This window comes from Panthera onca, chromosome C1 (genome assembly GCF_046562875.1).
Source record: "Panthera onca isolate mPanOnc1 chromosome C1, mPanOnc1 haplotype 2, whole genome shotgun sequence".
NCBI classification, from domain to species: domain Eukaryota; kingdom Metazoa; phylum Chordata; class Mammalia; order Carnivora; family Felidae; genus Panthera; species Panthera onca.
In genome coordinates this window covers 18,712,974-18,739,074 of record NC_138346.1, presented here as the reverse complement: position 1 = coordinate 18,739,074, position 26,101 = coordinate 18,712,974, and the positions used below count along the sequence as shown (strand labels likewise).

The following is a 26,101-nucleotide window of genomic DNA, read 5'->3' as shown; positions in this document are numbered from 1 at the left end:
TGCGCAGGGCGCGAAATCTGACCGCACGTACAGCGGGAGACCTTGACCTCCACGGAACCGTGGCTAGGAAATGGACCTTTTGCTAGCACGCTGGCTCGGTTTAGCTGAGTGACGGCATAGGCCCACTTTCCTATAGGGCCCCAGCCACCTGGGGGATCAGACGCAACCCACTCGTTCTCAGAATCCTAGCCGCGCGAGAAAACAGGCCAAGACCTGGTCAAAGTCCCTTTTTTTTTTTTTTTATTAAGGGTTATCAAGCTGTACACAGTTCCTACTCCTTCCGCTGCGAGCTCAGGCAGCGCGGTTCACCACACCCGCAGCGGACCAGACCTGGGCGAGGCGCGGGGCGGAGAGTAGGAGCTGAATCCCAGCATGCAACGCGGCAGCTCAAAGCCTAGGGCGAAGGCCTCCTGTCGCGCCTCCATCCCCCTCTAGGGGTCAGCGGGAGACAGGCCAGAGCTCTCTTGCTGGGAGGTAGACAGCCAAGGGCACACTCCAGCCCAGTCCGTCCCAAGTGCAGGCGGTAAGGGGTACAATAAGCAGCAATGGGGGCCAGGATGGCCTCAGTCTCCCAGGGGCCCATCCTAAAAGTGGGAGAGGGCAGCAAATAATTTCTATCCTGCTCCTGCAATTTAGAAACCTTCCTTCTTAGTGTCAAAAGATAGCTGGGAGCTAGGGCCTCCACACCAGTGCAAAGCAAAAGCTGAACTGAACGGGAGCAAGCGAACAGAACGGGAGCAAGCGGCATACACGCCAGTAATGTGCGGGAAGCAGGAGAGAAGTGAGCAGGCTGCAGCACTGGGAGAGAAGTGGGAGTGAGGTAAGGGCCACAGCCTGAGCTGCTCATCTGTTCAGGGTGGAGGGAGGGAGGCTGCAGACGTTGAGGGTCCAGACCCAACCTCCCCACTCCACAGTTGGCACAGGTGCTCCCTGCTTGGCAGCTTCTGTGATGGGCAGTCCTCTGGAGACTTGCAGGGGCAGGTGCGAAGGTGGCAGTACTGGGGCTGGGCTGGGGACCAGTTTCTAGCACCACACTCTGAGCCAAGGGGGGGGGGGGGTCCTGGGAATGAGGCTAGAGTCCTGTGTGCCTTGGTTCCTAGGCCCCCAGTTTCTCTCCTGGGGCTGTGGCAAGCCCAGCGTTGGCACCTCCCTTGGCCGGGCACGGACACACAAACACCACACACGTGGAGCTGGGCGACACTCAGAGAAGCCCTCCGTGGCGGGAGGATGGGATGGAAGGGCAACAGTGGCCTCCATCCTGGGACATAGGGACCTTCCTCAGCCTTGCCTACACCTGTGGAGAGAAAAGGGTTAGTAGTGGATATAGTCTTTAGCTAGCTGCTGACCCAAATAAAGCCTGGAGATAAAGGAAAAGGAAAGCTTGATTCCTTCAGAAATTGATTTCAGAGTAGGTGAGGGAAGAAAACGGGAGTGTATGTTGGAGGGGAGAAGCAGCATCTCTGTACGAGAGGGCTGCCTTCTCTCACATGGGACTTGGACCTCAGCCTGGAAGTTACTACTTCTGGTAGTTGTTCTCGGGTCCTGGAGCCCTTACCTTGTGCACCTGTGGGGGAAGCTCGTCCTCCGAGCCCTCCTCGGGCACAGGCTCTGGGTGCCTTGATGCTGACTGTCCATCTTCAGCCCACCCTCCAAGGGGCAGCCGAGAGAAGTGAGAGGGAGCCCGGGGTACTGTGCCAGGATCTAGAGACAAAAGTAAACATACCCTTAGAATTAACCCAAACCGAAATGTGGAGAAAGGTTCTATGCGGGGTGGAGATGAGGGTTAGTCTCTTTGGGCCTGATTGCTCTGACCTCTTTCCTCCCCAAGAGGCTTCGGAAAGAGCCACCCTTCCCCCAAGGCTCTGTGTCCTCCCTAACCGCCATTGGATACCTGTGATGCCCCCGTAACGCCTCTGGAAGCCCCCCTGCAGGGCGGTGGTCTCAGGTGCTCCAGGCCGGGGTGTAGCACAGGGATAGCTGGCAGAGCGGGGGATAGGCTGGGGGGCCCGGGAGCCCTCTCCCCCCTCTTCAGGGGCACTCTCCCCACTCTCATCGCTCTCCCGGCGGTGCCACACGTGCCGCTCGGGTTCGGCCTGGGCCTGCTGCTTGTGGAGCTGAAAAGTGGGGGGGCTCATTAGTTGGGGACAGGATGTCTGAAACAGCTGCCCCCCACCATGGTATCCCCCAGTTCCCATTTTTACCACCTCACCCAGAATCACTAACCCAGAGTAACCATCATGTTAACACACATATGACATCTCTCAGGTTAAATTCTCCGCAGGTCCCTGGAACAAATCTGTGTGTAATGAAAGAGCTGTAATGACCCTCGCTTTGTGTAGTCATGTAAGTCAAGAACAGATTGGTTGCGCATCTAAGTGCCAGGCACTTTTTTAGGTGATGGGACTACAGCGGTGAACAAAATAGACAAAAATCCCAGCCCTGTATGGCTTATATACTGGGGGATGGGGTGGGGTTAAAGACAATAAAATAAAGAGGGGGAAAATACAATATGTCAGATAGAAGCTATGGAGAAAAACAGAGCAGGAAGATTTAGGAGGGTGGCCAAGGGAGGCTTTTAGTCAGGGTGGCCAGAGATGGTCTCACAGAGGAGGTAAGAACAGATACGTGAATAAAGACAACGGGGGAGCCATACGCATATCTCAGGGAAGTGGATTCTTGGCAAGGGAAACAAACGGGTAAAGGCGCTGGATGAAAGTAAGCTTGGCTAAAAAGGATAGTAAAAGGGTATATGCGGGAATGGAGGTTACAGAGTGGGTAAAAGGCAGAGAAGGGTTCTGAGCCCAGGTCTTGCTTTTCCACACCCCAAACCCTCTCTTTTTCAGCGGCCACCTGGATCCCGTGGCTCGGCCCCTTCCAGCCCACTCACCTGGTGCATATAGAGGGCATGCAGGCTCATCTCGGTGGACGCGTATTCCGACAGCACCAGGCTCTGCAGCTGTCCTTCCCACACGCTGCTCCCGGAGCTGGCTGTCCTGGCATCCACCCTGTCCCTCCCAGCACAGACAGACAGCAGCCGTCAACATTTCTGACCCACAGAAGTTGCTGGGGCCTATTCCCAAGTCCTCCCATCGCGGCCCACCTCTACTCACCCAGAGCCTGTCATGGTGCTGGCGGCTCGGCCCGTGGGGACCTGACCCGGGTGCAGAGGGGAGAAGGAGCGCAGGGCAGAGGCGACCTCAGCCCTGTGCCTGGAGCCTTGAAGGTCTCTGGGCAGTGGGGGGCCCCGGCAGGAGGAGCCGGCTACCACATTTGCAATAAGGCTCAGTGGCTGTGAAAGAAAACGGGTGGGTAGACTTCCCAGGGCAGGAGGGAGGCTGCGGGGTCCCCCAGTATCCTGGGTGTCAGGACTCAGTGGAATAGACGTAACAGACAGAAGGAAACCGATAGGGTAGGTAGGCCCTTCCACCCCACGTCCAGTCCTCAACTCCCAGCACCTGGAGCACACGCTGCCCGTCACCGCCCAGGCCCCAGGAACACACCTCAGACTCAGATTGTAAGGACTGGATGGACGTAAAGAGAGCATTTTCAGGGAGCAGACCCCCTTGGGCAAGGCCAGCCGCTGCTCCGTCCCGCTGAACCTGCTCTTTGAGGAAGCCGAGGAAGGCCGTGCTCTCACGTGGTGGCTGCCAGCCAGGGTTGGTGATGGCAAAGTGCATGAGGGACAACTCTGTCTTCCCATCCTCAGCTTGCTGGTACACTGAGGCCTCTGTCTGCCCACCGGACAGCCACTGCACAAGGGAGGCTACAGTGAGCAGGACTGTCCTCTGACGGGAACCGTTTTTGTACCTTTCCTGCTAGAGGGGAGGCTGTGCCCCTGGAGGACGGACCACAACGCGCTGCTGTATCTTGTCCAGGGGCCCCGGTGCCCCACCCCAGGAGTAGTCGCGTGCTGGACTAGTTGCTCGGTTTGTGCCTTTCTCAAGGGAACGTGGCCAAAGGTGCAAGTTTAAGACTAAAATCCAGCCCTAGCTCCGGTTTACCAAGCAGTGTGCACCCTGGCACGTGGCTGCCCAGAGGCAGGGCTGCCTTTTTGTGGTGATTCGTTGGCTCAGTTTGCCCAAAGACAATGCCGGCATCGCCTCTGGCCACCTGCCCGTCCTCTCCCGGTACCTGGGGATGCCCATGCTGGCGAACATCCATCTGAGCAAAGGAGCAGGTATCTCCAACACCAATGACCTCTACGGTGAAATTGCGGAAGAAGTCTATAATCTCCAGGGCCCGTGGACGCAGGCAGAAGATGAGGATCAGGGGTGTGACAATGGGGCTCAGTAATTCCTCCAAGATGAACACCTAAAAGGGAGGGGACCCAGATCATAAGAGAGGAGGAGGGATCCCAGCCCTTACCACCGAGCTATTAGCCAGTCTCTAGCAGGCCCTAACTCCAACTCCACTCACTGCCTTGTACTGGAAGAGCTGGGCAAACTCGTCCCGGGTCTGCGAGCGGTGGGCATTACCCTGCCAGTGGTCAGGCATGTAGTGGATGTGAGCGAGGATCACGCGGAGCAGCTGCTCAGGGCAGAACACCATGTGCTGGTCCGGAATAAAGGACCTAGGGGCATCAGGGTCCCCGTGAGAGGCAAGCCTTTCCCAGGAACGCTAGCCTGCTTGCTCCCGCCTGCTGCCCCTGGCCCACCTGCACACGGTCACGGTGACCCCCAGGAGTGTGACGGTGGTGAGGACGTGTTCCACAGCCAGCACATCTTCGTCGTAGATGGTGAGGGCAATAAGCACGGCCAGGATGGAGCCAGCGAAGAAGGCGCCGTTCTTGGCCAGCAGCGTCAGCAGAGGTGACAAGAAGCAATTCATGTACTTGGAGGCGGGCTTGTAGCCTCGGTTGAGGCGGGACTGCAGCTCGTGCTCCAACTCGTTGAAGTGGCGGAGGTAGCAGCGGCCGTAGAGTGACCAGCAACGTGCTCCCAGGGCCCCGGGCTCCCGCTTCAGCACCTCGGCGTAGCTGAAGAAGGCGTACAGGATCTGCCAGATGAGGATAAGGGGGCACAGCAGGAAGTTGGCGATGCCGATCCACAGGATGCGGTTGCTGAGGCGCTGGGCCAGCTCTAACCGTTGCCCCCCACGTTTGTACTCAGCCTTGAGGCTCCATTCATTGAGAAACAGAGAGCCGGGTCCCCAGAAGAGGATCAGCTCGAAGTTGTACTTGAGGCCACGGGTGAAGAAGACGGCCTCCCCCAGGCCGGGCAGGCGGAAGCGCAGAGGCAGGAGGGATTTGTTAACCAGCGCGACCATGTAGTTCTGGAAACGGAGGATGCGGTGGTAGATGTCCAGCTCGGTCAGCTCGCGCTTGTGGATGCAGATCTGGTGCTCTTTCTGGGTCTGCACGATTCGGGCCTGCACTTCCTGCCACGTGCAGTATGGAAGGGCAGACTGTAGGGTGGGAGAGAGACAAGGCAGGGAAGGTGGGCTTTTGCCCCGACTCCTTCCCCGCATTAGCTGTGAGGTCCTGTGCTTAGCCGCGCGGAGCCTTTAAGCAGACACTCCCTGACCTACCAGTGACGGATGAGGATGCCCGAGGCCCAGGAATACACCCCACGCTTCCCTAGCCACAGAAGGCATCTTGGGCTGTGGTGCTAACCGCTCAACTTCCCAGTCTCACCATGGGGATACGCAGAGCATGCAGGTAGAAGGAGTGGATCTCCCAGTAGCAGCAAATGTTATAGATGAACTTGATAAGCCGATGGATCCAGAATACAGCAGCGATGACCAGGATGGTGATAAGGGAGCCATTTTCCTGAATCCTAGTGGGGAGGAAAAAGGAAGGAAGGAGGGGTGGCCCTTGCGGAGTCTTGGGAGACACGATGCTATCCTGAAGGATGTGGCGAGGCCGAGTCTGTGTTCTAGGGGATGTGTGACTACCTCACATTCCATTCCATTCCCCACCTGTTAGCAGAACTCTGCAGCCCTTACCTTGCACTACAGACCTGGGCAGGCAAAAAGGCATCTGGCAGAGTGACCTTGACAGGCTCGGTAGGGTGAAGACTATGGTTCACCATCTTGTTGGCAAATAGGATGTCATAATCCACACAGCTAACCAGGAAGGTGGTGAAGGCAACCACAAAGAGGAACTGCCTGGGGAGTTGGGAAGAGGGGCCACAGTCCAGGAGTCAGAGAAGCACCAGTGAAACAGTGTGGGGAAAGAGAAGGGTCTGGAAGCAGCAGAAGGAGATTATAGACTACAGCCTCTAGGGACACGCAGGCGCTGGAGAACTCCCAGGGGGCTCTCCTTACTGCCCAGCCCCAGGGACCTTCTAAGACCCAAACCAGCTACTACTTTTTCCTTTTAGCCTCAGGGCATCACACAATCAGCCAGCTTTTCTCACCAGTAGTAATCTCTGCCACCACTTACTAGACTCTCAAAAATCTTCTGATTGTGGTTTCTTCTTCCCAATCCCTGATTTCCTTTTGAGATAGTATTTAGAAGCCCTTAGGGGGTTTATAGTCTTTTCTTATTGAAGGAAGGTTTCCCAATCCCATTCCCTTTGGCAAAACCATATGGCTCCTCCCTTTTAGAAAGCTCTTTGCCTTCTAAAGCCATCTCTAAGACCTCCAGACTGAACTATGCCCATTCCATTGGAGCTCTAATGAAATGATCAAGTCTGAGTTCTCTTCATGGAAGAGATAGGACTTGGAAAGCATTCCTTATAGGGGAGATTAAAAAAAAAAAAAATGAGATTGGAAATTTTGGTGCCACACCCAGTCCCTGAATTCTGAGAGTCTGCAGAGTTTTGAGCCTAGGACTGAACCGCCTTGGCAGGAATGGCCAGGGCTGAGCTCAAGGAAAGACTGACATGTAGTCCTTCACCACATCACCATCCCTTCTTAGACTTACATGAGCTCAAAGATCTCCCCGATGAGCATGCAAGTGAAGCCATTCTTCTGGTGTAGATTATAAACGTAGAATTGTCAAGAAAAATGTGGTTGATAGAGACAGCAGTTAAGAGCACAGACTTTGGTGTCACATACCTGAACTTAACTCCTGGCTCCATGACTTTCAAGCTGTGTGACTTTGGCCAAAATTACTTACCCTCTCTAAACTTTTGTCTGCAGTGGTACCTGTCCCATAGATAATAGCACCTGTCTTATAGCACCTGTCTCATAGAATTATTAGATATGAAACAATACGCATAAAGTATTTAACACAGAGCTGACACAGAATAAGTCAAAAGATATTATTATAGTTATTAGCGTCCCATCAAAAAGAAAGATCACCTTTAAAGAGGTTCCTTATAAACTGACACCACAAAGTGAAAGGCACGTAGTTCTTGGTAAACCTGGGGTATCATTATCTATAACAATCGTTATTTCCTCAGCCTCTTTCAGTGTTAAGAAAACTTCCACCTCCCTTCCAGAGACTAGAATCAGACCCACCCCAACTGCCCAAGAGGGGCCTGGCTTAGGGAGGGGATAAAGTTCCCAGAGCTCCAACACAGAGACACAAAGGATATTCGAGAGAAGAAGAGGTCAAGGTTTTCGATGTGGTGCCAAGGTGCTGTGGGCATAGGAGCAGAGATGTCAGAGCCCCGAAGGAACATGAGCCCCTTGTTCCCTCCGTGTTCCTCCACCAACTCTCTCCCCCTGCCCTGGCGCCCTTGTTGTGTCCAAGCACTCACATTTACTCCCCTCAGGGACGTGCACCAAGAGGTCCTCCTCCCCAGGGGGTGAATCACTGTAGGAGGCCTCAAGGCGCTGGTATTCAGTGTCAAACTGCGCCATCACCACCGCCCCCTGTCCACTTTGTCCACCTGCCGGTAATGAAAAGAGATCCAGGTTCAGACTTTGGTGCTGCTTGTCTTCTGTCCTGCCTAGTAGGCCAGAAAGAGTGAGAAAGAATCCTTGGGCTTGGTGTCCACTACCAGTCTTCTTGGCTCAAAGGCAGTGGAGTTGCTACCAAAGGAGAGCAGCAAGCTCAGGGCCTGGGAGGTCAGTCATTCCCAGAGCCTCTACTGAGTGTCTACTGAGGTCTTGCCGGTCTGAAGCCAGGCTCTGCCCCTTTGCTGGAGGGCAGGGGCTGTTTCATCTTCTATTCAGTGGAGATAAGGGGACTTCCCTCTGCCCTCCAGGAGAAACCCGGGTCTCCCAAGAGACTAGAAGTTTGGAAGCATTTTGTAAACAAAGGTTGAGATAAGCACATGGCCCTACCAGCTCCATGGACAGCATCTGCTCCACTCCAGCCCTTGATGCCCTGGCTCTGCAGCTGCTGGAGGAGAAGGTGTCAGGCCCCAGAGAGTGGGGATTGGGGACAGAAAGAAACCCAACCCCCCTGCCCACCCACCCTCAACTAAGAGGAGGCCAAGCATGGGGCAGGGAGGCTGCAGTGGGGAAGAGGCACTACGGCTATGTGCCCTTCCTCTGGTTGTACTATACAGGGCCACTCATCCAACTCATCCCAAGAAGTGGCTTGTTGAACCTGTAAAGACTGGATCAGTACAGACCTGAGGTCAGGCAGCCCCTCTGGACTGTTTTTCCATCGCCCCACCTCAGCCTCAGAATATTCTATAGGCCTCTCAGGGTCCTCAAAGCCCCAAATCCAAAACCCAAGAACAGGGTCTTTCTGAACAAGACCTTTCTGATCACCCCCTTCCCCTGGTTCCCTAGCAGCAAAGGTCCAGCAGACAGGCATAGTTCCTGGAGGGGAAATCCTGACTGGGTCACTGTAGACACAGATCCTGGGCAAAGTGTGGGTTCCCTAGGTCCCTGGAGCCAGGCATGTTTAGATGGCACTCACCCAGTCGGTGCAGACCCTGGGGCCCTGGAACACGGCCCAGCCTGGCCCCAGTGGGATTCCCTGGGTTAGTGAGAGCCCTGGGTCAGAAGGAGCTGACCAAGCCCTCAGGGAACTCACCACTGACCAGGTCAGTGTGGACCCAGGGTCATGGAGCCCCGGCTGGCCGGGCCTGGGCTCAGAGGTTCCTGCGGATGTTGGAAGAATCGAGCCAGTCCGACAGCAGATCGCCCCCGTGGGCTGGGTTGCCTCCCCACACCCAGCCGCCAAGACCCGAGCCCAGTGCGCCCCAGGGTCGCCCGGCGCCAGGCCAAGGGCTCGGCTCCCAACAGCGGACAACCTCGCGCGCGGCCCCGCCGCCCGCGCGCGCCCCCGTCCGCGCGCCCCCGCCATCAAAACATTCCGGCTGCGCGCCTCCGCCCCGCCCGCGGAGCCCCTTCCCCCCGTTACCCGCTATGAGCTCACTTAGGGCTCCGCAGGCACCCTCGGTCAGGCCCAACCCGGGCCCCGAGATTCCAGTAACCGATCTCGCGTTTCACTTCAGGAACCGTGACCCGAGTGATTCCAGGGGCTCGGTCGGCTCCGCTGGGCTCGTCCGGACCCAGAGCGCTAGGCCCGGCGCCTGTCACTCACTGTCACCCGCAGCCAATCTGACCAATGAGCGTGGGGGGCGGAGACATGACGGCCAATTCTCGGCTTCGCAGGCGGGACTAAAGGATCGAGGTGGGTCTTGGACAGTACAAGGACCAATAGTGCGCCCTATGTGGGGCGGGGCTGAGTTGCGGGCGACGCCATTTGTCCCCTTCGCTGCTCCGTAGTGACGAGATTGTTGTGATGTTGCAGAAATCCGGGCTTGGAATTGAAGACGAACATGCGGCTCGGTTCCCAGGACCTTTGGTGCAGCTGCTGAGGGCGGGGGCGAGTACACGCGGTTTAGTCATTGCTGGAGTTCATCGCACGGGTAACGAGGAGCGGTCGATTAGGGATTGTAGCTCTTTTGGACTCGATTTGGGAGCTGCATGCTCCCCTTTCACTCTGTGTGGTCCGGGACTAGGGGTTTGAGAAAACGGGTTGGGGTCACGTATTAACCTGCAGAGCGGACTGCTGGTACCAGAGTGAGGCCCGAAGTGCCTTGCGGCGTTGGGGAGACCAAGTCAGGTAGGCAGGAGACGGGGCGGTAGGATCTCTCTCTCTCTGGGGAGCTCTGTTTCTGTTCCCCGCTTTCTGCTCCAAGAGCCGCTCCTAAATAATTTCTGCTCAGCTATGTCGCCAGTTTCAGCTGCAGCCCAGGTTCCTACGTTGGTCTCCCTGTTTGACCTCAACGCGGATGCTCCGGTCCTTCAGGGCCTGAACTTGGTGAGCCACCCTTCTGGGGAGGCTCTGGCCCAAGCTCTGCGGACTTCCTGTCCAGGTATCTGGGAAGGTTTGGGGAGGATCCATGAGGTACGTGACACGCTCTTTAGAGCTTATTGCTCCTCCAGGGAGCACGTTCTTATTGATATTCCCCAGTTTAAGAGCCCTTGTTGACGTCTTTCTATGGATAAAATTTATCTTAGATTCACTCAATCTCTGGGTTGTTTCCAACACAGACGCCTGGATTGTCTCCAAACCAACCTCTTGCCATTGTTTGTATCAGGTCACGTTTACAAGCACTGCCTGCAAAATCACTTCAGAATTCCTAGAGTTCAAATTTAACTGGATCCCAATTAAATTACTCGTTCTTGTTGAATATAGAACAAAAATTTTTTAAATGTTTATTTTTGAGAGAGAGAGTGAATGGGGGAAGGGCAGAGAGATTGGGAGACAAAGACCCCCAAGCAGAGGTGGGGCTGGAAGCATAGAGCCCAAGGCAGGGCTGGAACTCACCAACCATGAGATCATGACCTGAGCCAAAATCAGGAGTCAAATTTTAACTGACTGAGCCACCCAGGCGCCCCAATGTAAAACTTTTTTTTTTTTTTTTTTTTTACAACATTAGTTTGTCTTTGGCTTTTTTTCTTGAGCATGTTTTTTAAAAACCGGACTCTAATTGGAAACGTTAATCTATTTAAAGGGCATCTGAGAAGTGGTTTTTGCAAACATGATTTTGTTGCCAAAAATTATTTTCTACAGGATTCCTCTAGGTAATGCCTTTAGTTAATTTAGTGTTTGATATATATTCACCTTACATACATTTTTTCAGAAACTTATTGTATAAGGTGATTACTGTGCCATTTATTTCATTATTACTAGATTATAAATTCTTTGGAGGAAAAGATGTCATCCTTTTCTTTTGTATCCCCCTTTGTATATTAGACAGTGAATGTGATTCCAGGTGCAGATTTGGGCTCCCTTTCCACCTCTAATTACCCTCCCCTTATTTAGGTTCAGGGGAGAGCGCAAGCCCAGAAAGAAAACTCCAGGGTCTGCTTGATATTTCAGAAAAGTTATTTTGTTCAACTTGTGACCAGACCTTCCACAACCACCAGGAACAGGTAAGGCCAGGTGCGGAGGTAAATGGTGGAAGCAAAAGTATAATGGTGGGTGAGGAGAGGTAGACGTATGATTTATCTTTAATAAAGGTTCACGTTTTGAGTAAGGCTGTTGGTGTTATCCAACACACTTCCTGGAGTTCTGTTACTGGTGATGGGTACCATAAAGGGCCAGAGGGGGGCATATTTCCACATTCAGCCTCCCCCTTTGCTTCCTACCAGAGGGAACATTATAAGCTTGACTGGCATCGGTTTAACCTAAAGCAACGTCTCAAGGACAAGCCTCTCCTGTCTGCCCTGGACTTTGAAAAGCAGAGTTCCACAGGTGATGGCTGGTAGACCTGTGTTGAGTAGGACGTGGGGGTGGAGGAAGGCTCTAGTTTAGGAGCCTGTGGAAAGGTCAAAGATGGAACGCCAAACTTGTGCACCTCATGTTTTCAGGAGATCTTTCCAGCATCTCAGGATCAGAAGACTCAGACTCAGCCAGTGAAGAGGGCTTGCAGATTCTGGATGAGGAGAGGGCAGAGTATGAGAAGCCCAGCAGAGCCCAAGGCTTCCGCCCCCATCGGGTTCTTTTCCAGAATGCCCGGGGCCAGTTCCTTGATGCCTACCGCTGTGTCCTGGGCCCTCGCCAGGCAAGTGGCAGCGCAGGTTGTGTGGTCAACTGCAGCCTTTTGGACACTCAGCCTAGATTTCCCCTGAACCCAGTCCATTTCTTACTTCTTTCTCTTTCTTCCTGTTGCATGTGGGGTCACAATTGACAGCACAGTCTTGGATTGAATTGGCCTGAATCTGGGGTCGGGTGTAATGGAGTTAAGTTTGGAAACAGACCAATCTAGGCTTGAATTGTCATTCTGCCACTTGATCTTGACTACCTCTACAAGCTTCAAATTTCCTGACTTGTAAAATGGAAACAAGCCTCAGGATGGTTATATGAAATGAGATAGTGCAGGTGAAACACTTAGCCCTGGCACTTAGTTTCTTACTCTCAGTGAATGCAACAGATAGGTTTGTGCTGTCCCTGTCATCCAGGTGTCCCCAGAAGAACCAGAACTGCTGCTACAGAACCTGCAAAACGGAGGTCCCAGATGCTGTGTGGTGCTCATGGCTGCGGCTGGGCACTTTGCTGGTGCCATTTTTCAAGGGTGAGAGGGTGCTGTGTGGGTGTAAGGATGGAATGGACCCGATTAGCCTGGGAGTACGGGCTAGTTTCCAGTACTGAGTCCGTGTTGTCTACAGAAGAGACGTGGTGACACACAAGACCTTTCACCGCTACACGGTGCGGGCCAAGCGGGGCACGGCCCAGGGAGTTCGGGATGCCCGGGGTGCGGCTTCTCGTTCTGCCGGAGCCAACCTGAGGCGCTATAATGAAGCCACGTTATATAAGGTGAGTTAGGCGTCCCAGATCTGGTGGTCTGCTAATCTACTGTTTACCCCTCTCAACTTGGCAGATACTCCAGTGGGGGTGGGACTCCCGTGTCCTCCCAGTCTTCGTTATTTCTGAGTAGGCGAAGGTAGACTAGGGATGGATCCCCAAGAACCTCAGCCTTCTCATTCTTCCTTCCCCTATGTTACCTTCTATTTCCCATCCCTTACACGTCATCTGTGGGCCATTTTTTGGTTGGAGATTTGAAAACAGCAAGTGAAGATACACTGGCCTGACTTACTCTTTTTTCTAGGATGTTCGTGACCTGCTGGCAGGGCCGGGCTGGGCTAAAGCACTGGGGGAGGCTGGGACAATACTGCTACGTGCCCCCCGCTCTGGCCGGTCCTTGTTCTTCGGAGGCCCTGGCGCACCCCTGCAACGGGGGGATCCCCGGCTTTGGGATATCCCCCTCGCTACCCGCAGACCCACCTTCCGGGAGCTACAGCGTGTGCTCCATAAGCTGACCACTTTGCATGTCCACGGTGAGCCTTTTTTCTAGATCCCCAGACTCCCTAGATCTTCCTGTACTTTCCAGCCCAAGCTTTGGTTCTTATTTGTACATCCAGACAGCATCTTCATTGAGAGAAACCTGGAATGGCTTCTCCTCAACTAAACTTGAGTAACATCTTTTGTTTTATGGCAGAAGAAGACCCCCGGGAGACAGTCAGGTTGGACTCACCTCGGACACACTGGAAGACCATGAGAGAGAAGAAGGCTATCGAGGCAGAAAGAAAGGTCTCCAGTGATGAAAATGCACTTGGGCAGAACGAGGAGTCTCCCAAACAGGGTTTGAGCACCATCTGGCAACTGTCCAATCTCTATCTGGGTGTCTATCCTGGAAATGCAGTCAGATCTCCTACTGTCACTTCCTTCTTCTTTTTTTTTTTTTTTAAGTAGGCTCCGTGCCCAGTACAGAGCCCGATGCAGGGCTTGAACTCACCACCCTGAGATCAAGACCTGAGCTGATATCAAGAGTCGGATGCTTAACCGACTGAGCCACCCAGGCGCCCCACTTCCTTCTTTATAGATGAGCCCTTACACAACACACACACACCGTTATACACACACATAAGTCTGTTATGATAAGGGGTATGTGGTAGCAGTTACAGAGACGTGTTTTGTGACCTTTCCAAATTTCCTGTTCTCTTTTGTTCATGGATGTATCCTCAGTACTTAGAAAACACGAAATAGTACATGAAATAGATGCTTGTGTTGCATAAACCTTACATAATTGACCTGTCTTACCGGATGGTGTGGTTTGGAGCTAAGGCCTGCTTTCCCGGCTGCAGACTCTTAGTCTGTGTGGCTGTCACTGCTCCCATGCTCTACTCTGTTATGTACCATCCTAAGGCTGCTCAAGGGGAGAGTCTAAGGACACTTGTTCCTGCATAGCTCCTGCTGGGTCTGTCCTTGTCTGAGCTGAGAGTTCCATTTCTGCATGTGATACTAACGGACTCAGCTTTTGATGTGCTACTTGGTCTTGGCTGACAAACTACAAATACTTAATTTAATTTCAAGATCATCTGAATTACCTTTTTATGTACACTTATAGCATCTGGGCCAGCCCACATACTGCCACCCTCTGTATATCTCTTTGGACGGACCTAACATGTCCTATTTGTCCCCAGGTTCAGGGTCGGAGGGAGAGGACAGCTTCCAGGTGGAGTTGGAGCTAGTAGAGTTGGCAGTGGGGACCCTGGATCTTCGGGAGTTTGAGGTATTGCCAAAGCGGAGGAGGAGGAAAAGGAATAAGAAGGAGAGAAGCCGAGACCTGGAGGCTCTTCCCCAGCAAACTCAAGGAGATGAGGCCTTCTCACAGTCCACCCAGGGACGGGCAGCCCCTGTGGGGCCTTCTCTGGATGAGGCCAAGACCCCCGATCAGTCAGAGCTCTGGGACATGCTTCTAGCTGCTTGCCGAGCCGGAGACGTTGGGATGTTGAAACTCCAGCTAGCTGCCGGCCCCATAGACCCTGGAGTTCTGTCTCTGCTCAGTGCCCCCTTGGGCTCCAGCGGCTTCACGCTCCTGCATGCGGCAGCTGCAGCTGGGAGAGGCTCAGTGGTTCGCCTGCTGCTGGAGGCGGGTGCTGACCCTACTGTGCAGTAAGTAAGGGTCCCCAAGCCGAGCCCTTTAGGGTATAGAGAGGATCATCTGGAGGCTAATGGTGGCACTGGCTACTTCACAGTATCCCCTTCATCTGTCTGGGTGAGGTTGGGAGATGTAGGAAGCGAGCTGAACCCATTTTTTTTGTGGGGGCGGTTTGCACCTAGGGACTCGAGGGCCCGGCCGCCATATACAGTCGCAGCTGACAAGTCAACACGTAATGAGTTCCGAAGGTTCATGGAGAAGAATCCAGATGCTTATGATTACAGCAAGGCTCAGGTGAGCTGGAAAAGAAGCAGCAGCAGAGTAGGAAGCCATCACAGACTCTGGCTAGATCTTTTCCACTTTCTTCTAGTTTCCCCAAAGATAGCGTGTGTGGGTCTTACCTTACCCCTCCCTGGAAATTCTCCAGGTGCCAGGGCCCCTGACGCCAGAAATGGAGGCACAGCAGGCTCTGCGGAAAAGGGAGCAGAAGGCTGCCCGGCGGCAACGGGAAAAACAGCAGCTGCAGCAGCGGGAGCAGGAGGCGCGGGAGCAAGAAGAGCGGCGGCGCTTTGCCGCCCTCAGCGATCGGGAGAAGGTGAGGCCGGTGGTTCTCTCTTCCACAGCTGAGACCTCCTGAGAGGTCTGACCCCTTCCCAGTGTGCCGCTGTCACTTCTGGAGCATCCCATCCACCACTGGGGCCTTGTCCTTAACCAGACTTCTCTTCCCCGCAGAGAGCCCTGGCTGCAGAGCGCAGGCTGGCTGCCCAGCTGGGAGCCCCCACCCCTCAGGCCCCAGGCTCTGCAGCCGTCAGTGCTCAGTAAGTGCTCAGCCTGCAGGGGCAGGCGTGATGGGTGGGCTGTGTTGGGGCACGCAGAATGAGTGCTTGCAGAGAACTCGGGCTGTTGAGGGGACTTGAGATGTTCTGGGAACCCTCTGGAGCCAAACCAGAAATGGCAGGAGGGAATGGGGAGAGCTTGGATCGGAAAGTTTCTGGGGTACCTGTTGAGCCCTTTGTGTTCCTCTTGTCCAGACGCTGCTGGAGTTGTGGGACATCCCTCCAAGGCCTCATTCCCTTTCACTATCTCGACTTCTCTTTCTGCTCCACACGCTGCCTCCGGGATCATCGCTGCCAGGCTGGAAAGCCCTCTTCCTGATCTCTTAGGGCTGCGCCTGGGGCTGACTCTGGGCCTTGAGAGGGTGCATTCATGCTAGCCTTAGGCTTCTTCTTTCCCATGAAACCAGAGTGTTTGGAATAATAGGGAGGACACTCAGGAACCAGGGCAAAGACAGGGCCACAGAGGTGTGCGGAGCTGGTACCGTCTCTGGAACTTTAATCATAATAAAGTTTGGCCAGGAAACTGCACTCGTACTCGCATTCGGGCCTTGTGACCTTTGGTTCCACGTGGTCACCAGGGCCAGCACCAAGGGATCCTACCCACTCCGTGTCCCAGGCCCAAGGGTTACCTTTCTTTCAGTGCCCACTTAACTCCATTGGTTCAGAGGGACTTTGTGTATCAGCTGAGAGCGAATAGATGTATGTCTTATGCAAGGTGCTATTGAGGATAGGCCTATCCAGAAACTGGATTTGGGGCTCAGGAGGCACGTTTTCTAGCTCTAGCAATGTGATTTTGTTGAGGGCTCCCCTAGAAAACAGCAGGGGTCTTGGCACATAGAGGGTCTGTTGTGGCCCCTGCCTTGTCCAGTACCGGCCCAAGTTAAACCCATTGATCCAGACTTGGCCCTGGCAAAGAGAGAAGAAAATAAAGGGTCAGCTATCAAGGGCGTAGCATCATGCCCTTTGGGGTTTCTAATCAGAGGAATTTCTGCTGCCCCTTCTTCCATGATTTTCCTCTCATCACCTTGACCCCAACCCCACTGTCAGCAGTACCTTGGTCCATCCAGGTAGAAAGAGGAAAGTGTCCCCGCCTTCTCCTAAAATTGAAAATGTTGTGGAGTAGAAGGTGGGGCCAGAGGGAGCTTGCGGGTGTGAACTTCTCAGCAACGGGAGGGGAAACCACCACTTTACAAGCTTATCAACTTTCAGAGGGAACATCAGCCACTGGGTAAGGGCTGTTTGTCCCAGAACTGGTGGCTCTAATAGGCCCTGTGAAGAAGACAAATGAAAATTCATCATTCGTTAAGCTCTTAAGGCCAAACTGTCCCTAATCAAGCCCTGGGATATAACTGTTGGCCATGTCTAGAGCCCCACAAGTGACTACTTTGCTGCCTAACTCCTAAGCACATGGCTCTTGTCTATCTTTCATCAGGCCCCTATCTTTCCAAGGGACTTTGGTCAGTAAGAGTATGGAGGAGAAGGGGGTGGGCAAAGCTAGCTCACCTTGAAGTCACTGCTGTTGGACCCAAAACTGAGCCTCCCCATGTTCTCCAGCAGGATGTCCAGTTTGGCCCCCATTTTCCCTATCAAAAATAGTTGGTGTTTCATGTTTCGTTCCAAGACACCCTGAAACACCTGTGGATAAAAAGACCTGTGAGCGGAAGGGCTCCACATCCAGCTCGTGGCCATGACACAGGAAGCTACGTTAGCACCTGTATCTGGGGAGCAAAGAGAATGTGGCCTGTCAGTTACCCATCCATTCTGGAACCTTAGCCTCAGCCAAATTCTTCCTCATCCCAGCTTATCCCTGGGCCCCCTGCAAATGTGGGCAGACAATGGGAAAAGGTAGATAAGGGGACCTTAAGGCTAAAGGTGCTGGGAAGGAGAGAGGAGATGGGCTCACAAGTTTCTTACCCCATCTACCATCACATAGGCACGGTCATGGACTCCATTGTTAGGCACCCACAATTGTGTTGGCTCAGAAACAGTATGGGTCAGATAGGTCCGGTACAACATAAAGCCCTGGTCCTGGGTGTGGAAGAGTTAAGCACTTAAGATGAACTGAGAGGTAAGAGAGGACACTGTGGGGAAGATGTGCAGCTCAGAGAACCTTTGGCTACAGCTGTTGAGGAAGGTTGCCATTCCTACTGGATGTGGGATTATGCCTTACCTGTTTGACAGCCTCAAAGGTCATTGGCAAGATGGAACGGATGGGCCCGTGGGGACACAGGATGTCCAGGAAAGACAGCAGATGCCCATCCTATTAGAAAAAGGGAAAGGTATTAGAACAAAGGGGAAGTTTCAGAATAGAGGGCAGGATAGGCTAGGCCATTTATAGAGAATAAAGAGGGAGGATCAGAGAAAAGATGGGGAAGAGCTTACCAGGTGCAGGGTCAAAGGTCCGAGCATCATCTTAGGGCTGGGGGGAGGTAAAGGTCCCAAGGGAATTTCCTGGAACTGAGCCCAAATTCTCTCAGGAGCCATAGGAAAACCACACAACCCCTATTCCAAAACCCCGCACAGGGATCTTAACCTGGGGTCCAGGGAAGGGCTTCATGGGGTCATGAAGATCCTGTAATTTTGCACACACTTGTGTGTATCTTCCCAAATAGTTCCCATTTGGGTGGGTGGGAAATGCTTCTGTGAGGCTATGTGGCCCAGACAACAACCAGTGATTTATGGGATCCCATTACAAACAATTTAAGTACTCCCTTTCCCCAAATTAATAAAAGCCTTTGGCACTCAATGAAGTGGTAGGGCACCTTGCTGATGACATTTCGAAGAGCAAAAAGCTTAGGTGTAGGGTCCCCAGCTTCCGATATTGGTGCATCATAGTCATAGCTGGTAGTAATTGGAAGAAAGCGTCCCTTCTCATCAGCACCTGGGGTCAAATCAATTTCATTAATTCAGTATCTCTCAAATAATAGGCACTAAGCAACAAAATTCATGCCGAGAAGTTTGCCATCAGAGGGGACAGGGGTGGCCATATCCAGCTTCTAGACCTCATAATCTAATTCCTTGATACGTCCCTGCTTCTACCCCAGGGACCATCTGGACTCACCATTCCAGTATCCGAAGTTGGTACCTCCATGGAACATGTACCTGAAGAGGGGGGGAAGGTGGGGGAAAGGCAAAAGCTGACCCACTGAATCTTCATTTTCATCCCCAATACCCAGTTACAGCTTCATGTTGGCCCCCGTGTCTCCAGTTACATGTTCACGCTGGCTCCCAACTTCAGCATGGCCTCTAGACCTTTGGTTACAGCTGAAATGGATCGTGTGGAGTGATTCTGGCCCCAGTAATCCAGCCAGCCAGTGTAGTATTCAGAGTTCACCTAGAAGGTGAAGTGGAAGATACCATAAATGAAATGGGAAACTGAGCTTGACCCATTCCAAACCCTGACTCTTGTTTTGACTGTCATCCCCTCCAGCTCCTCACCAATGGCCCATGGGGTTCATATTTCCGAAGCAGGGCAAAGATTTCGGTCATGTTGTCAGCTGCAGAGAGGAGGCAAAAGGTGAACGATAAACATAGAAGAGGTGCCCCTTCCCCAGACTCCACTCCTAACCCTTGCTCAGGAGACCTGGGCCAAAATCTACAGTGGTATAGAGTCCCTGGAGGGAGCCACATTTGAGTCCTTCAGGCCCATCTGTGGTGAAGAGCAAGATCCTGTCTCCTAATAGCGCACGGAAGAGCCCAGCCAAGTGTCTCATGTAGGTGAAGTCACAGGCTTTGTAGCTACCATATTCGTTCTCCACCTGCCAAGGAAAAGGAAAAGTGGAGCTTGGCCATGTGGTGGGGGTTAGGACCCCTGGCTCCTCCTTCCCCTTACCCAGTCAATTTGTACCCAGTCACTTGTACCTGAATGCTAATGATGTTGCCCCCATTGTGGTAGAGCCATGGATATAACTTGGGCAGCAAGACCTTGAACCAGGAGTCCACTGCAGCAAGAAAGTCTAAAGGAAGGAGCAGTGCTCTGCTCATTAGGACACCACCGCCTCCATAGCCCCCACCCTTAGTATCTATGCCAGCAACTTCAGTGATGCCTGAGCCCTGCGCTGCAGTTGGCATCCCACTTGTCTGCAAATAAATCTGAGAAGCAGTGAGTCTGAAACCCTCTTATGTACTTGTATGGCAAGGACATCTGGGCATAGGAACCCCTGAAGCAGTGTTTCTTGTAAATTTAGTTTTTAAACGTAAGAAAAATGTTAAATGCATCATATGGAGCTATTATTATGTAATCAGTGTATACTTGCGAGGGCTGTGAAGTAGCATGGGAATTCACAGAAATGCAGACTCTCTGACCTGCACCCTAATGTAACTGACGATCCACGTGATTTGAGTCATTAATTGAAATATCGCTGTATTAGGTATCACGCCTTAGGTATCATCCTCAGCTCCTGTTTGTGATTTTTGTTGATTCACCCTCAGGGTCTTCACTTCACTTCCCTCTGCCGGACACTTTCTCCCCACCGTCCTTTATCCAGCCAACTCCAATGCAAGCTTAAGATCTTAACTTATTTCGCTTCCTCAGGAAAACCTCGGCTATCCCAGATGAGCGCAGATGTCTGTTACACACTCTCACATCACCTCGTACTTCTTTTTCAAGCATGTAACAAATTATAATTAAGCATTTACTTCTATAATTGTTTCCCGACCATCTCTCTCCCCCACCGTGAGCAGGAACCTAGTCTGTCAGGTTCATTTGCTGCATCCTATCGCTAGGGACAATGCCTAGCAGACAGCAGACTCTCAAAGGTGGAGTCAACAAAAGATGTGTTGGAGGATATTTTTGCATTAAGACACTGAACCCCTTTACATTTTGTTTCCTGTATAAAGGGTGCCCAGGTTTGACCGCCTCCTTTAATCCAAGCGCATATTAAATCTCATCCAACAAGTATTTACGGGTGCTTACTATACACCAAACAATGCTCTAGGTGTTAGGGATACAGAGGACAACAAAATAGACCAAAATCTCTGCCCTTGTCGAATTTCCTTTCCAGTGAGGAAGGCAGACAATAAATAAATAGCTAAAATGTATCGTGTGTTAATGCCAACAACAAAAAAATATATATGGAAGAAGGATATATATGGAAGAAGGAAGAAAAATATATATGGAAGAAGGGGAGCTTAAATTTTAGAGCGTAGCCCAGGGAAGGCATCACGGAGAAGGTGATTCTGCAGGAAGACTGAGGGAGCACCGAGTGCAAAGGCCTCAAGGCAGGAATGTGCCTGGTGAGTCTGAAAAACAGCCAGTGAAGCCAGTGTGAACAATGAGGGAAAGAGTAGATGTCAGGTAGGTGACTGGGCCAATTAGGTAGGACCTAATAGGCCATTTTAAGGAGTCCATGGTTCATATTCTGAATGAGATGAGAACCTATTAGAGAGATTTAAGTAGAGAAATGACATGATCTGAGATATATGTTTAAACTTCTATTTGCATTGAGAACAGACTATAAGGGGTGAGGGCAAAGAAGGGGAAGCAATAAGGAACCTATTCAAGTAGTCCAGGTGGGAGAGGCAGCTTGGACCAGTGGGGGTGATGAAAAGTAGTTGAAGTCAGTATATTCAATATATTTGCAGGACTTTCTGATAGGTTGAATATGAGAAAAAGGTGTAACAAATACCATAGTGTTTAGCCTGGTCAGTTGGAAAATGGAGTTGCTATGAACTGAGGCGAGATGGTAGGAACAGCTCGTTGGAGAGGCCATACCAGAAGCTTAATTGTATCATTATGCCTTGGATCTCCAAACCTGCAACCAGATATATGTTTTCAGAGGCCAAGGGAGAGTCCTGGAACTGGAGATACATATTTCAGAGTCATTAACTATTAGATGGGATCAAAAGCCATGAGAATGGATGAGATTGTCTAAGGAAACACATAGAAAAGAGAAGCATCCCAGGACTGAACCCTGAAACACCCCAGCATTTAGAGGAAACAGAAAGGGAGAAGAACCAGCAAGAGACTAAGAAGGAAGGGTCAGCAAGGCTGGGATGTGGGGGAAAGGGGGGGGGGGGACCAGATAAAGGTGGTATTTTGGAAGCTGAAAGAAGAATGCATTTCAAAGAACGGAGGCCTAGAGAGGGACCGTGGATTCAGCAGTGAAGAGGTTGCTAGCTTTCTTGAGAACAATGGACATTGCATGTTGGTGTCCCATCACTACTTTGCCATTTCAGATGCATTTCATAGTCAGCTGAAGTCAGAGGAATTGCTAGAAGGGGCGCAAAGCTCTTCAGCACCCTATGAAGTGAAGTGCCTGGAAGGTCCCCAGCAGATACGAAGCAATTTTACCAGAGTGATCCTTTTTTTTTTTTTAATGTTTATTTTTGAGAGAGAGAGAGAGGGAGAGAGGGAGAGCATGAGCAGGGAAGGGGCAGAGAGAGAGGGAGACACAGAACCTGAAGAAGGCTCCAGGCTCTGAGCTGTTAGCACAGAGCCCGACACGGGGCTCAAACTCATGAACTCTGAGCCGAAGTCAGAAGCTTAACCAACTGAACCACTCGTGCTCCCAGAGTGATCTTTTTAAAAGATATAAATCAGATAAAATCACTCCCTTGCTCTGATGATGGAATTCCTATTTACACCTGAAGTAAAATCCAAACTCCTTGAAATAGTGGGCATTTCAGAGTTGATCATGAGTTCTTATCTTGTCTCTCCCTATGTTCTTTCCCCAGGCAATGGCCCAGTATCTGTGGATCTAAGTGCCATCTTTAGACTGGTGAATCCTAAATTTATCTCTAGCTCAGACCTCCCCGTGAGCTCCACACTCACGCAGCCCGTGGCTTAACATCCTCACTTGAGTGTGATATGATAAAAATTTAACATGATCAGAAGAACTGCTTTTCCTCCAAAAAGGTGGTCCTTTGCCACCCCTAGTCTCTTCCACCTTTCCTATGTCAGTAATGGCACCGCCATCTTGACTAGCCAGAAAGCTGGATTCCTTTCTTTCTGGACCCTACCCCCTGCCCCTACTCTTCCCCTTCCCAACAAAATCTATCAATCAGTCCTGGTGATTTTGATCCCCAACTTGTATCTCAATTCTGCCCTCTTCCCATCTCCGCCACCGTCACCTGAGTCCAGGAGCCAACACCTGCCTCCTCAACTACAGCCAGAGTCTCCCAATTAGTTTTTCCACCTCTATCCTTGCTCCCCTCCCTCCATTCTCCACACTCAGGCTCAAGTAATCTGAAAACAAATCAGTATGTCTCTTTAAGAAGCTCTTTCAATGGTTTATGTCTCGTTAAGCTCTTTCAGTGGCTTTCTACTCTGCTTAGGATAAAATGCAAACCCCTTACAATGGCCTACAAGGTCCTGTATTAACATTCCCTATCTATCTCCAATTTCACAGCACATTCCTCTCTCCCTATGCCCCAGCCAAGCTGGCCTCAACCATGCCACGTTCTTTCCCATCTCTGTGCATTTGAATATACTGTTTCTTCTACCTGGTCATTCTCACCTCACTCTTTATATGACCAGAGCTTTCCCTTCCCTGGAGTCAAGTGAAATGTCATCATTTCAGAAGAGCCTTCAGAACTTCAGACTTCCCTACCAAAAACAGGTGTTCCCGGTTTTTAATTTTTTTTAATGTTTACTTTTGAGAGAGAGAGAAAGAGCATGAGCAGGGGAGGGGCAGAGAGAGAGAGACACAAAATCTGAAGCAGGTTCCAGGCTCTGAACTGTCAGCACAGAGCCTGACACTGGGCTTGAACTCACAAACTGTGAGATCATGACCTGAGCCGAAGTCGAAGTTTAACCGACTGAGCCCCCCAGGTGCCCCAACAGGCCTTCTCTGTTATTCACGATCGCGATTCCTTGTCTGTTTTCTTGTGTAGTATTTATACAGCTTGCAATAATCTTACAGGTTTTGGTTTTTTAACAATCTGTTTCTTTCACCATAAGCTCCATTGCACAGGGACTGGGTCTGTCTGGTTCCCCAGTTTCTAGCATCTTGTTGGGCATGAAGGAAACACTCAAATATCTGCATGAATGATCTCCAGTTTGGGGATGGTCTCTTCTGTTTTGGGCACCCAACGACCCGTTTTGTTGCTGTTGTTTGCTTTTTTTTGTGCTAAAAATCTTGTCTCAACTCACCTGGATCTGAGGTTCTCAGTTGGATTTCAGGCTTTTGAAGCAACCAGGCTGGGAGACCCCCCTGAGACAAACATAAAGACAACAGGTTTTGTTGTTTGGGAGTGAAGTAGCGGAGGTAAGAAGGGAGGATGTTGTGTATAGCGCTGCAGTGTGGGCAGATGGGAGGAGTCCAAGAAGAGCACGAGTGGCCCTTCTCCTAACTCACCATCTCCCACTCTGCACAGATGTAAGGTCCTGGTCTGAGTATGACCAACAGGTCTGCTATAGATGCCTCATTCAGAAATGCAGTGAGGTCCCGGCTGCCATTAAAGTTATAGACCCCAGGCTCTGGCTCATGGTAGTTCCAGGGCACATAACTGAGAAAGAAAGAGGTTAACAGGGCCCGAGGCAGGGCGGTGCTGGAGAGTCCTAAGGGATCAGGCCTTGCAGGGAATCTCCAGGAAGCGGTTGGTAGGAGGTCCTGGCCCACCCTTTCCCACCCTAGGCCTGGAAGCCCTGGAGCTCTCATACCCAGCCAGTCTATCTGTCCCAACACCCTTCTTAAGTGGGTGGTAGGAGCCACCCTCCATGGCTCTCCTGAGCACTTCTTACAACTGTACAGCGTTGAGGCCACTCATTCGCATCTTCAAGAGCCGGTCTGCCCAAAGCACCCGTGGTACCCGAAAGTAGTGCAGGCTGCCGGACACGAAGCGGAATGGGGCCCCATCCAGGAGGAATCTGTCATTTTCCCGATCCACTATGAACGACCGAGTGTCTGCCTGCAAAGGGAGAGATTATGCTCAGCAGAGGTCGAGTTGGCAGGGGGATCGGTGTCTGCATTGGAGATGGAACTAGCCCTGACCATTGTTGCGTTACTTTTCACTTTCTTTCTCTCCTGGGCTAGATCTGATCCCGTTTCACCGCACCCAGCCTGCTGATTCAATCCTGTCATTTTACCTGGGGCAGCAGCAGCGTCAGAAGTGGCAACAGCAGGGAAGGAAGGCAGGGCGGCTTCTTGGGAGCCATGGCGCTAACACGGCTCCTTTAGTCAGAGAGGGCGGTCCGACTGTCACGTGGCGGATTCCTGGGAGGGAACCTCAGCGAGCAAGGGGGCGGAGACCACCTCTAGTTGCCAGGCGATCAGCCTGGCCTTGTCCACCCGCTACTCTACTAGTTTGTAAAATCCTCTACATCTTGAATCAGCTTCATCAGCGTCACCTGGGAGCTTGTTAGAAATGCAGAGTCTCAGGTCCTACCTCAGACCTACAGAATCAGAATTTGTACTTTAACAAGATTCCCAGGCGATTCTAAAGACATCCAAGATTGAGAAGCACTGTTCTACTAAACTGAGCTCCCTGAGGGTGAAGAGTACCTTGTCCACCTTGAATCCTCAGCTTCTAGTACAAGGCCCGGCACATAGCAGGTTAAATCTAGATGAATGAATGTCAGAACCGGGGGGCAAAAACAGGTTCAGAACCAAGAGAAATCAGATCTTCCCAGTGGTGTGAAAGTGGGGAACAGATTATAAGAGGGATCTTTTTTCCTGGTGGCCCTGTTTCAGTAAGAGACCATCTCGGCCATCCCGTCTTCTTTGGATGTGCACTGCTCTCCAATTTATCCCTGCCCGCCTGTGCGAGAGATGCCAAGGACAACTTGGGGCCAAGACTTGGGGATTTGTGAATTTCCATGACTCCTGCCTTCACAGTCCCAAGCCTGGGATGTAAGGACCAGGATAAAATAAATAAAATGATAATAAAAATAATAGTAATTTCTGTTTACTGACACTAAGGGCTGTGTGTCAGATATTGTGCTCAGCACTTTACATCTCATTTAATCTTCAAAAAACTCCGCGCAGTAGATAATTCTCATTTCCATTTTACAGATGAAGAAATTGAGAGAAAATTTAAATAGCCTGTTTAAGGTCACATAACTAGTTTAGCTGAGATGGGATTTGAACTAGGCATTCTGGCCCCACAGTACGTGCACTTAACTTTGGGTACTATTATACCTTGTTACCATTTAGGGAAACCGAGGCTCTGAGAGGTTAAGTAAGTCGTCCGAGGACACACAGCTAGTAACTAAACTGTTAAGACAAGATTTAGAACCTAGTCTGGTTCAAAAGCCTAAGCTCTTAACCACTGAAATTAGAGTGGTGGGATACAGGCCAGAGCCCCAAGGTTGTACTGATCAGAGACGTAGAGGTCCAGGCCGCCAGCACCCACCCCAGAACCGCCCCTCTCGGCTGGACTGTAGTCAGCCTCCTACCTCCGGCATTGGGAGATGGAAGTCCTGGGGGCCTCGGGCCGAGCCCGGCTTTGCTCCCCTTTGGCGTAAGTGCCTGCGTCTTGACCACTACTGAAGGCCAGGTGTGGAACCTTCACCCGGGTCCTGGGACCCGTCCTACCCCAGGCTTAGCCCGCCCCCGGCCTCTCTGCTTCTGGCCCCCACATCAT

At 51.7% G+C, this 26,101-nt stretch overlaps 3 protein-coding genes across 16 annotated transcripts; 1 reads left to right on the top strand and 2 right to left on the bottom strand.

Moving 5' to 3' along the window:
- Window positions 1-217: 217 nt before the first annotated feature.
- ATG9A (autophagy related 9A) lies at window positions 218-9,394 on the bottom strand. Of its 8 annotated transcripts, XM_060623679.2 has the most exons (17): window positions 9,224-9,394; window positions 8,879-8,946; window positions 8,176-8,233; window positions 7,647-7,778; window positions 7,482-7,525; window positions 6,866-6,930; window positions 5,944-6,105; window positions 5,633-5,774; window positions 4,655-5,403; window positions 4,417-4,570; window positions 4,132-4,311; window positions 3,501-3,749; window positions 3,111-3,289; window positions 2,888-3,005; window positions 1,892-2,114; window positions 1,556-1,701; window positions 218-1,294 (listed from the first exon to the last, which is right to left on the bottom strand). In XM_060623679.2, exons 4-17 carry the CDS (start codon window positions 7,747-7,749, stop codon window positions 1,289-1,291), a joined length of 2,520 nt encoding a protein of 839 aa, XP_060479662.1. In that variant the 5' UTR covers window positions 7,750-7,778; window positions 8,176-8,233; window positions 8,879-8,946; window positions 9,224-9,394; the 3' UTR covers window positions 218-1,288. The 8 variants fall into 8 exon arrangements, with proteins under 8 accessions (XP_060479662.1, XP_060479664.1, XP_060479659.1 ...); XM_060623681.2 differs by lacking the exon at window positions 8,879-8,946 and having other exon boundaries at window positions 9,209-9,394; XM_060623676.2 differs by lacking the exon at window positions 8,879-8,946.
- Window positions 9,395-9,576: 182 nt separating this feature from the next.
- Window positions 9,577-16,105, top strand: ANKZF1 (ankyrin repeat and zinc finger peptidyl tRNA hydrolase 1). 3 transcript variants are annotated; one of them, XM_060623685.3, is made up of 14 exons: window positions 9,577-9,719; window positions 10,020-10,169; window positions 11,123-11,232; window positions 11,452-11,554; window positions 11,671-11,864; window positions 12,262-12,374; window positions 12,469-12,616; window positions 12,909-13,137; window positions 13,299-13,442; window positions 14,284-14,755; window positions 14,924-15,035; window positions 15,169-15,336; window positions 15,474-15,559; window positions 15,773-16,105. In XM_060623685.3, exons 1-14 carry the CDS (start codon window positions 9,593-9,595, stop codon window positions 15,894-15,896), a joined length of 2,280 nt encoding a protein of 759 aa, XP_060479668.1. In that variant the 5' UTR covers window positions 9,577-9,592; the 3' UTR covers window positions 15,897-16,105. The 3 variants fall into 3 exon arrangements, with proteins under 3 accessions (XP_060479668.1, XP_060479670.1, XP_060479669.1); XM_060623686.3 differs by having other exon boundaries at window positions 9,610-9,916; XM_060623687.2 differs by lacking the exon at window positions 10,020-10,169 and having other exon boundaries at window positions 9,579-9,719.
- Window positions 16,044-26,082, bottom strand: GLB1L (galactosidase beta 1 like). 5 transcript variants are annotated; one of them, XM_060623688.3, is made up of 17 exons: window positions 25,914-26,082; window positions 24,606-24,911; window positions 24,261-24,427; window positions 23,875-24,025; window positions 23,670-23,730; window positions 19,439-19,533; window positions 19,161-19,335; window positions 19,016-19,074; window positions 18,790-18,911; window positions 18,639-18,679; window positions 18,340-18,458; window positions 17,960-18,034; window positions 17,748-17,837; window positions 17,492-17,605; window positions 17,081-17,212; window positions 16,631-16,846; window positions 16,044-16,483 (listed from the first exon to the last, which is right to left on the bottom strand). In XM_060623688.3, exons 2-17 carry the CDS (start codon window positions 24,672-24,674, stop codon window positions 16,214-16,216), a joined length of 1,956 nt encoding a protein of 651 aa, XP_060479671.3. In that variant the 5' UTR covers window positions 24,675-24,911; window positions 25,914-26,082; the 3' UTR covers window positions 16,044-16,213. The 5 variants fall into 5 exon arrangements, with proteins under 5 accessions (XP_060479671.3, XP_060479672.3, XP_060479674.3 ...); XM_060623689.3 differs by having other exon boundaries at window positions 24,606-24,873; XM_060623691.3 differs by having other exon boundaries at window positions 24,606-24,744.
- Between the last annotated feature and the right edge of the window lie 19 nt (window positions 26,083-26,101).

Bases quoted from the DNA above. Each gene is read 5' to 3' on its own strand.
- ATG9A (XM_060623675.2), bottom strand. From the start codon at position 9,151: ATGGCGGGGGCGCGCGGACGGGGGCGCGCGCGGGCGGCGGGGCCGCGC. The intron at 7,526-7,646 runs GTGAGTGCTTGG...CTATGCCCACAG, and splicing joins CGTCCCTGAGGGGAGTAAAT to CACCTTGGCACCACATCGAA. The intron at 6,106-6,865 runs GTAAGTCTAAGA...CCAACTCCCCAG, and splicing joins GGGGAGATCTTTGAGCTCAT to GCAGTTCCTCTTTGTGGTTG.
- ANKZF1 (XM_060623685.3), top strand. From the start codon at position 9,593: ATGTTGCAGAAATCCGGGCTTGGAATTGAAGACGAACATGCGGCTCGG. The intron at 12,617-12,908 runs GTGAGTTAGGCG...TCTTTTTTCTAG, and splicing joins ATGAAGCCACGTTATATAAG to GATGTTCGTGACCTGCTGGC. The intron at 13,138-13,298 runs GTGAGCCTTTTT...GTTTTATGGCAG, and splicing joins GACCACTTTGCATGTCCACG to AAGAAGACCCCCGGGAGACA.
- GLB1L (XM_060623688.3), bottom strand. From the start codon at position 24,674: ATGGCTCCCAAGAAGCCGCCCTGCCTTCCTTCCCTGCTGTTGCCACTT. The intron at 24,428-24,605 runs GTAAAATGACAG...CTCCCTTTGCAG, and splicing joins TGACGCTGCTGCTGCCCCAG to GCAGACACTCGGTCGTTCAT. The intron at 17,606-17,747 runs GTAAGGCATAAT...TTCCACACCCAG, and splicing joins CCTTTGAGGCTGTCAAACAG to GACCAGGGCTTTATGTTGTA.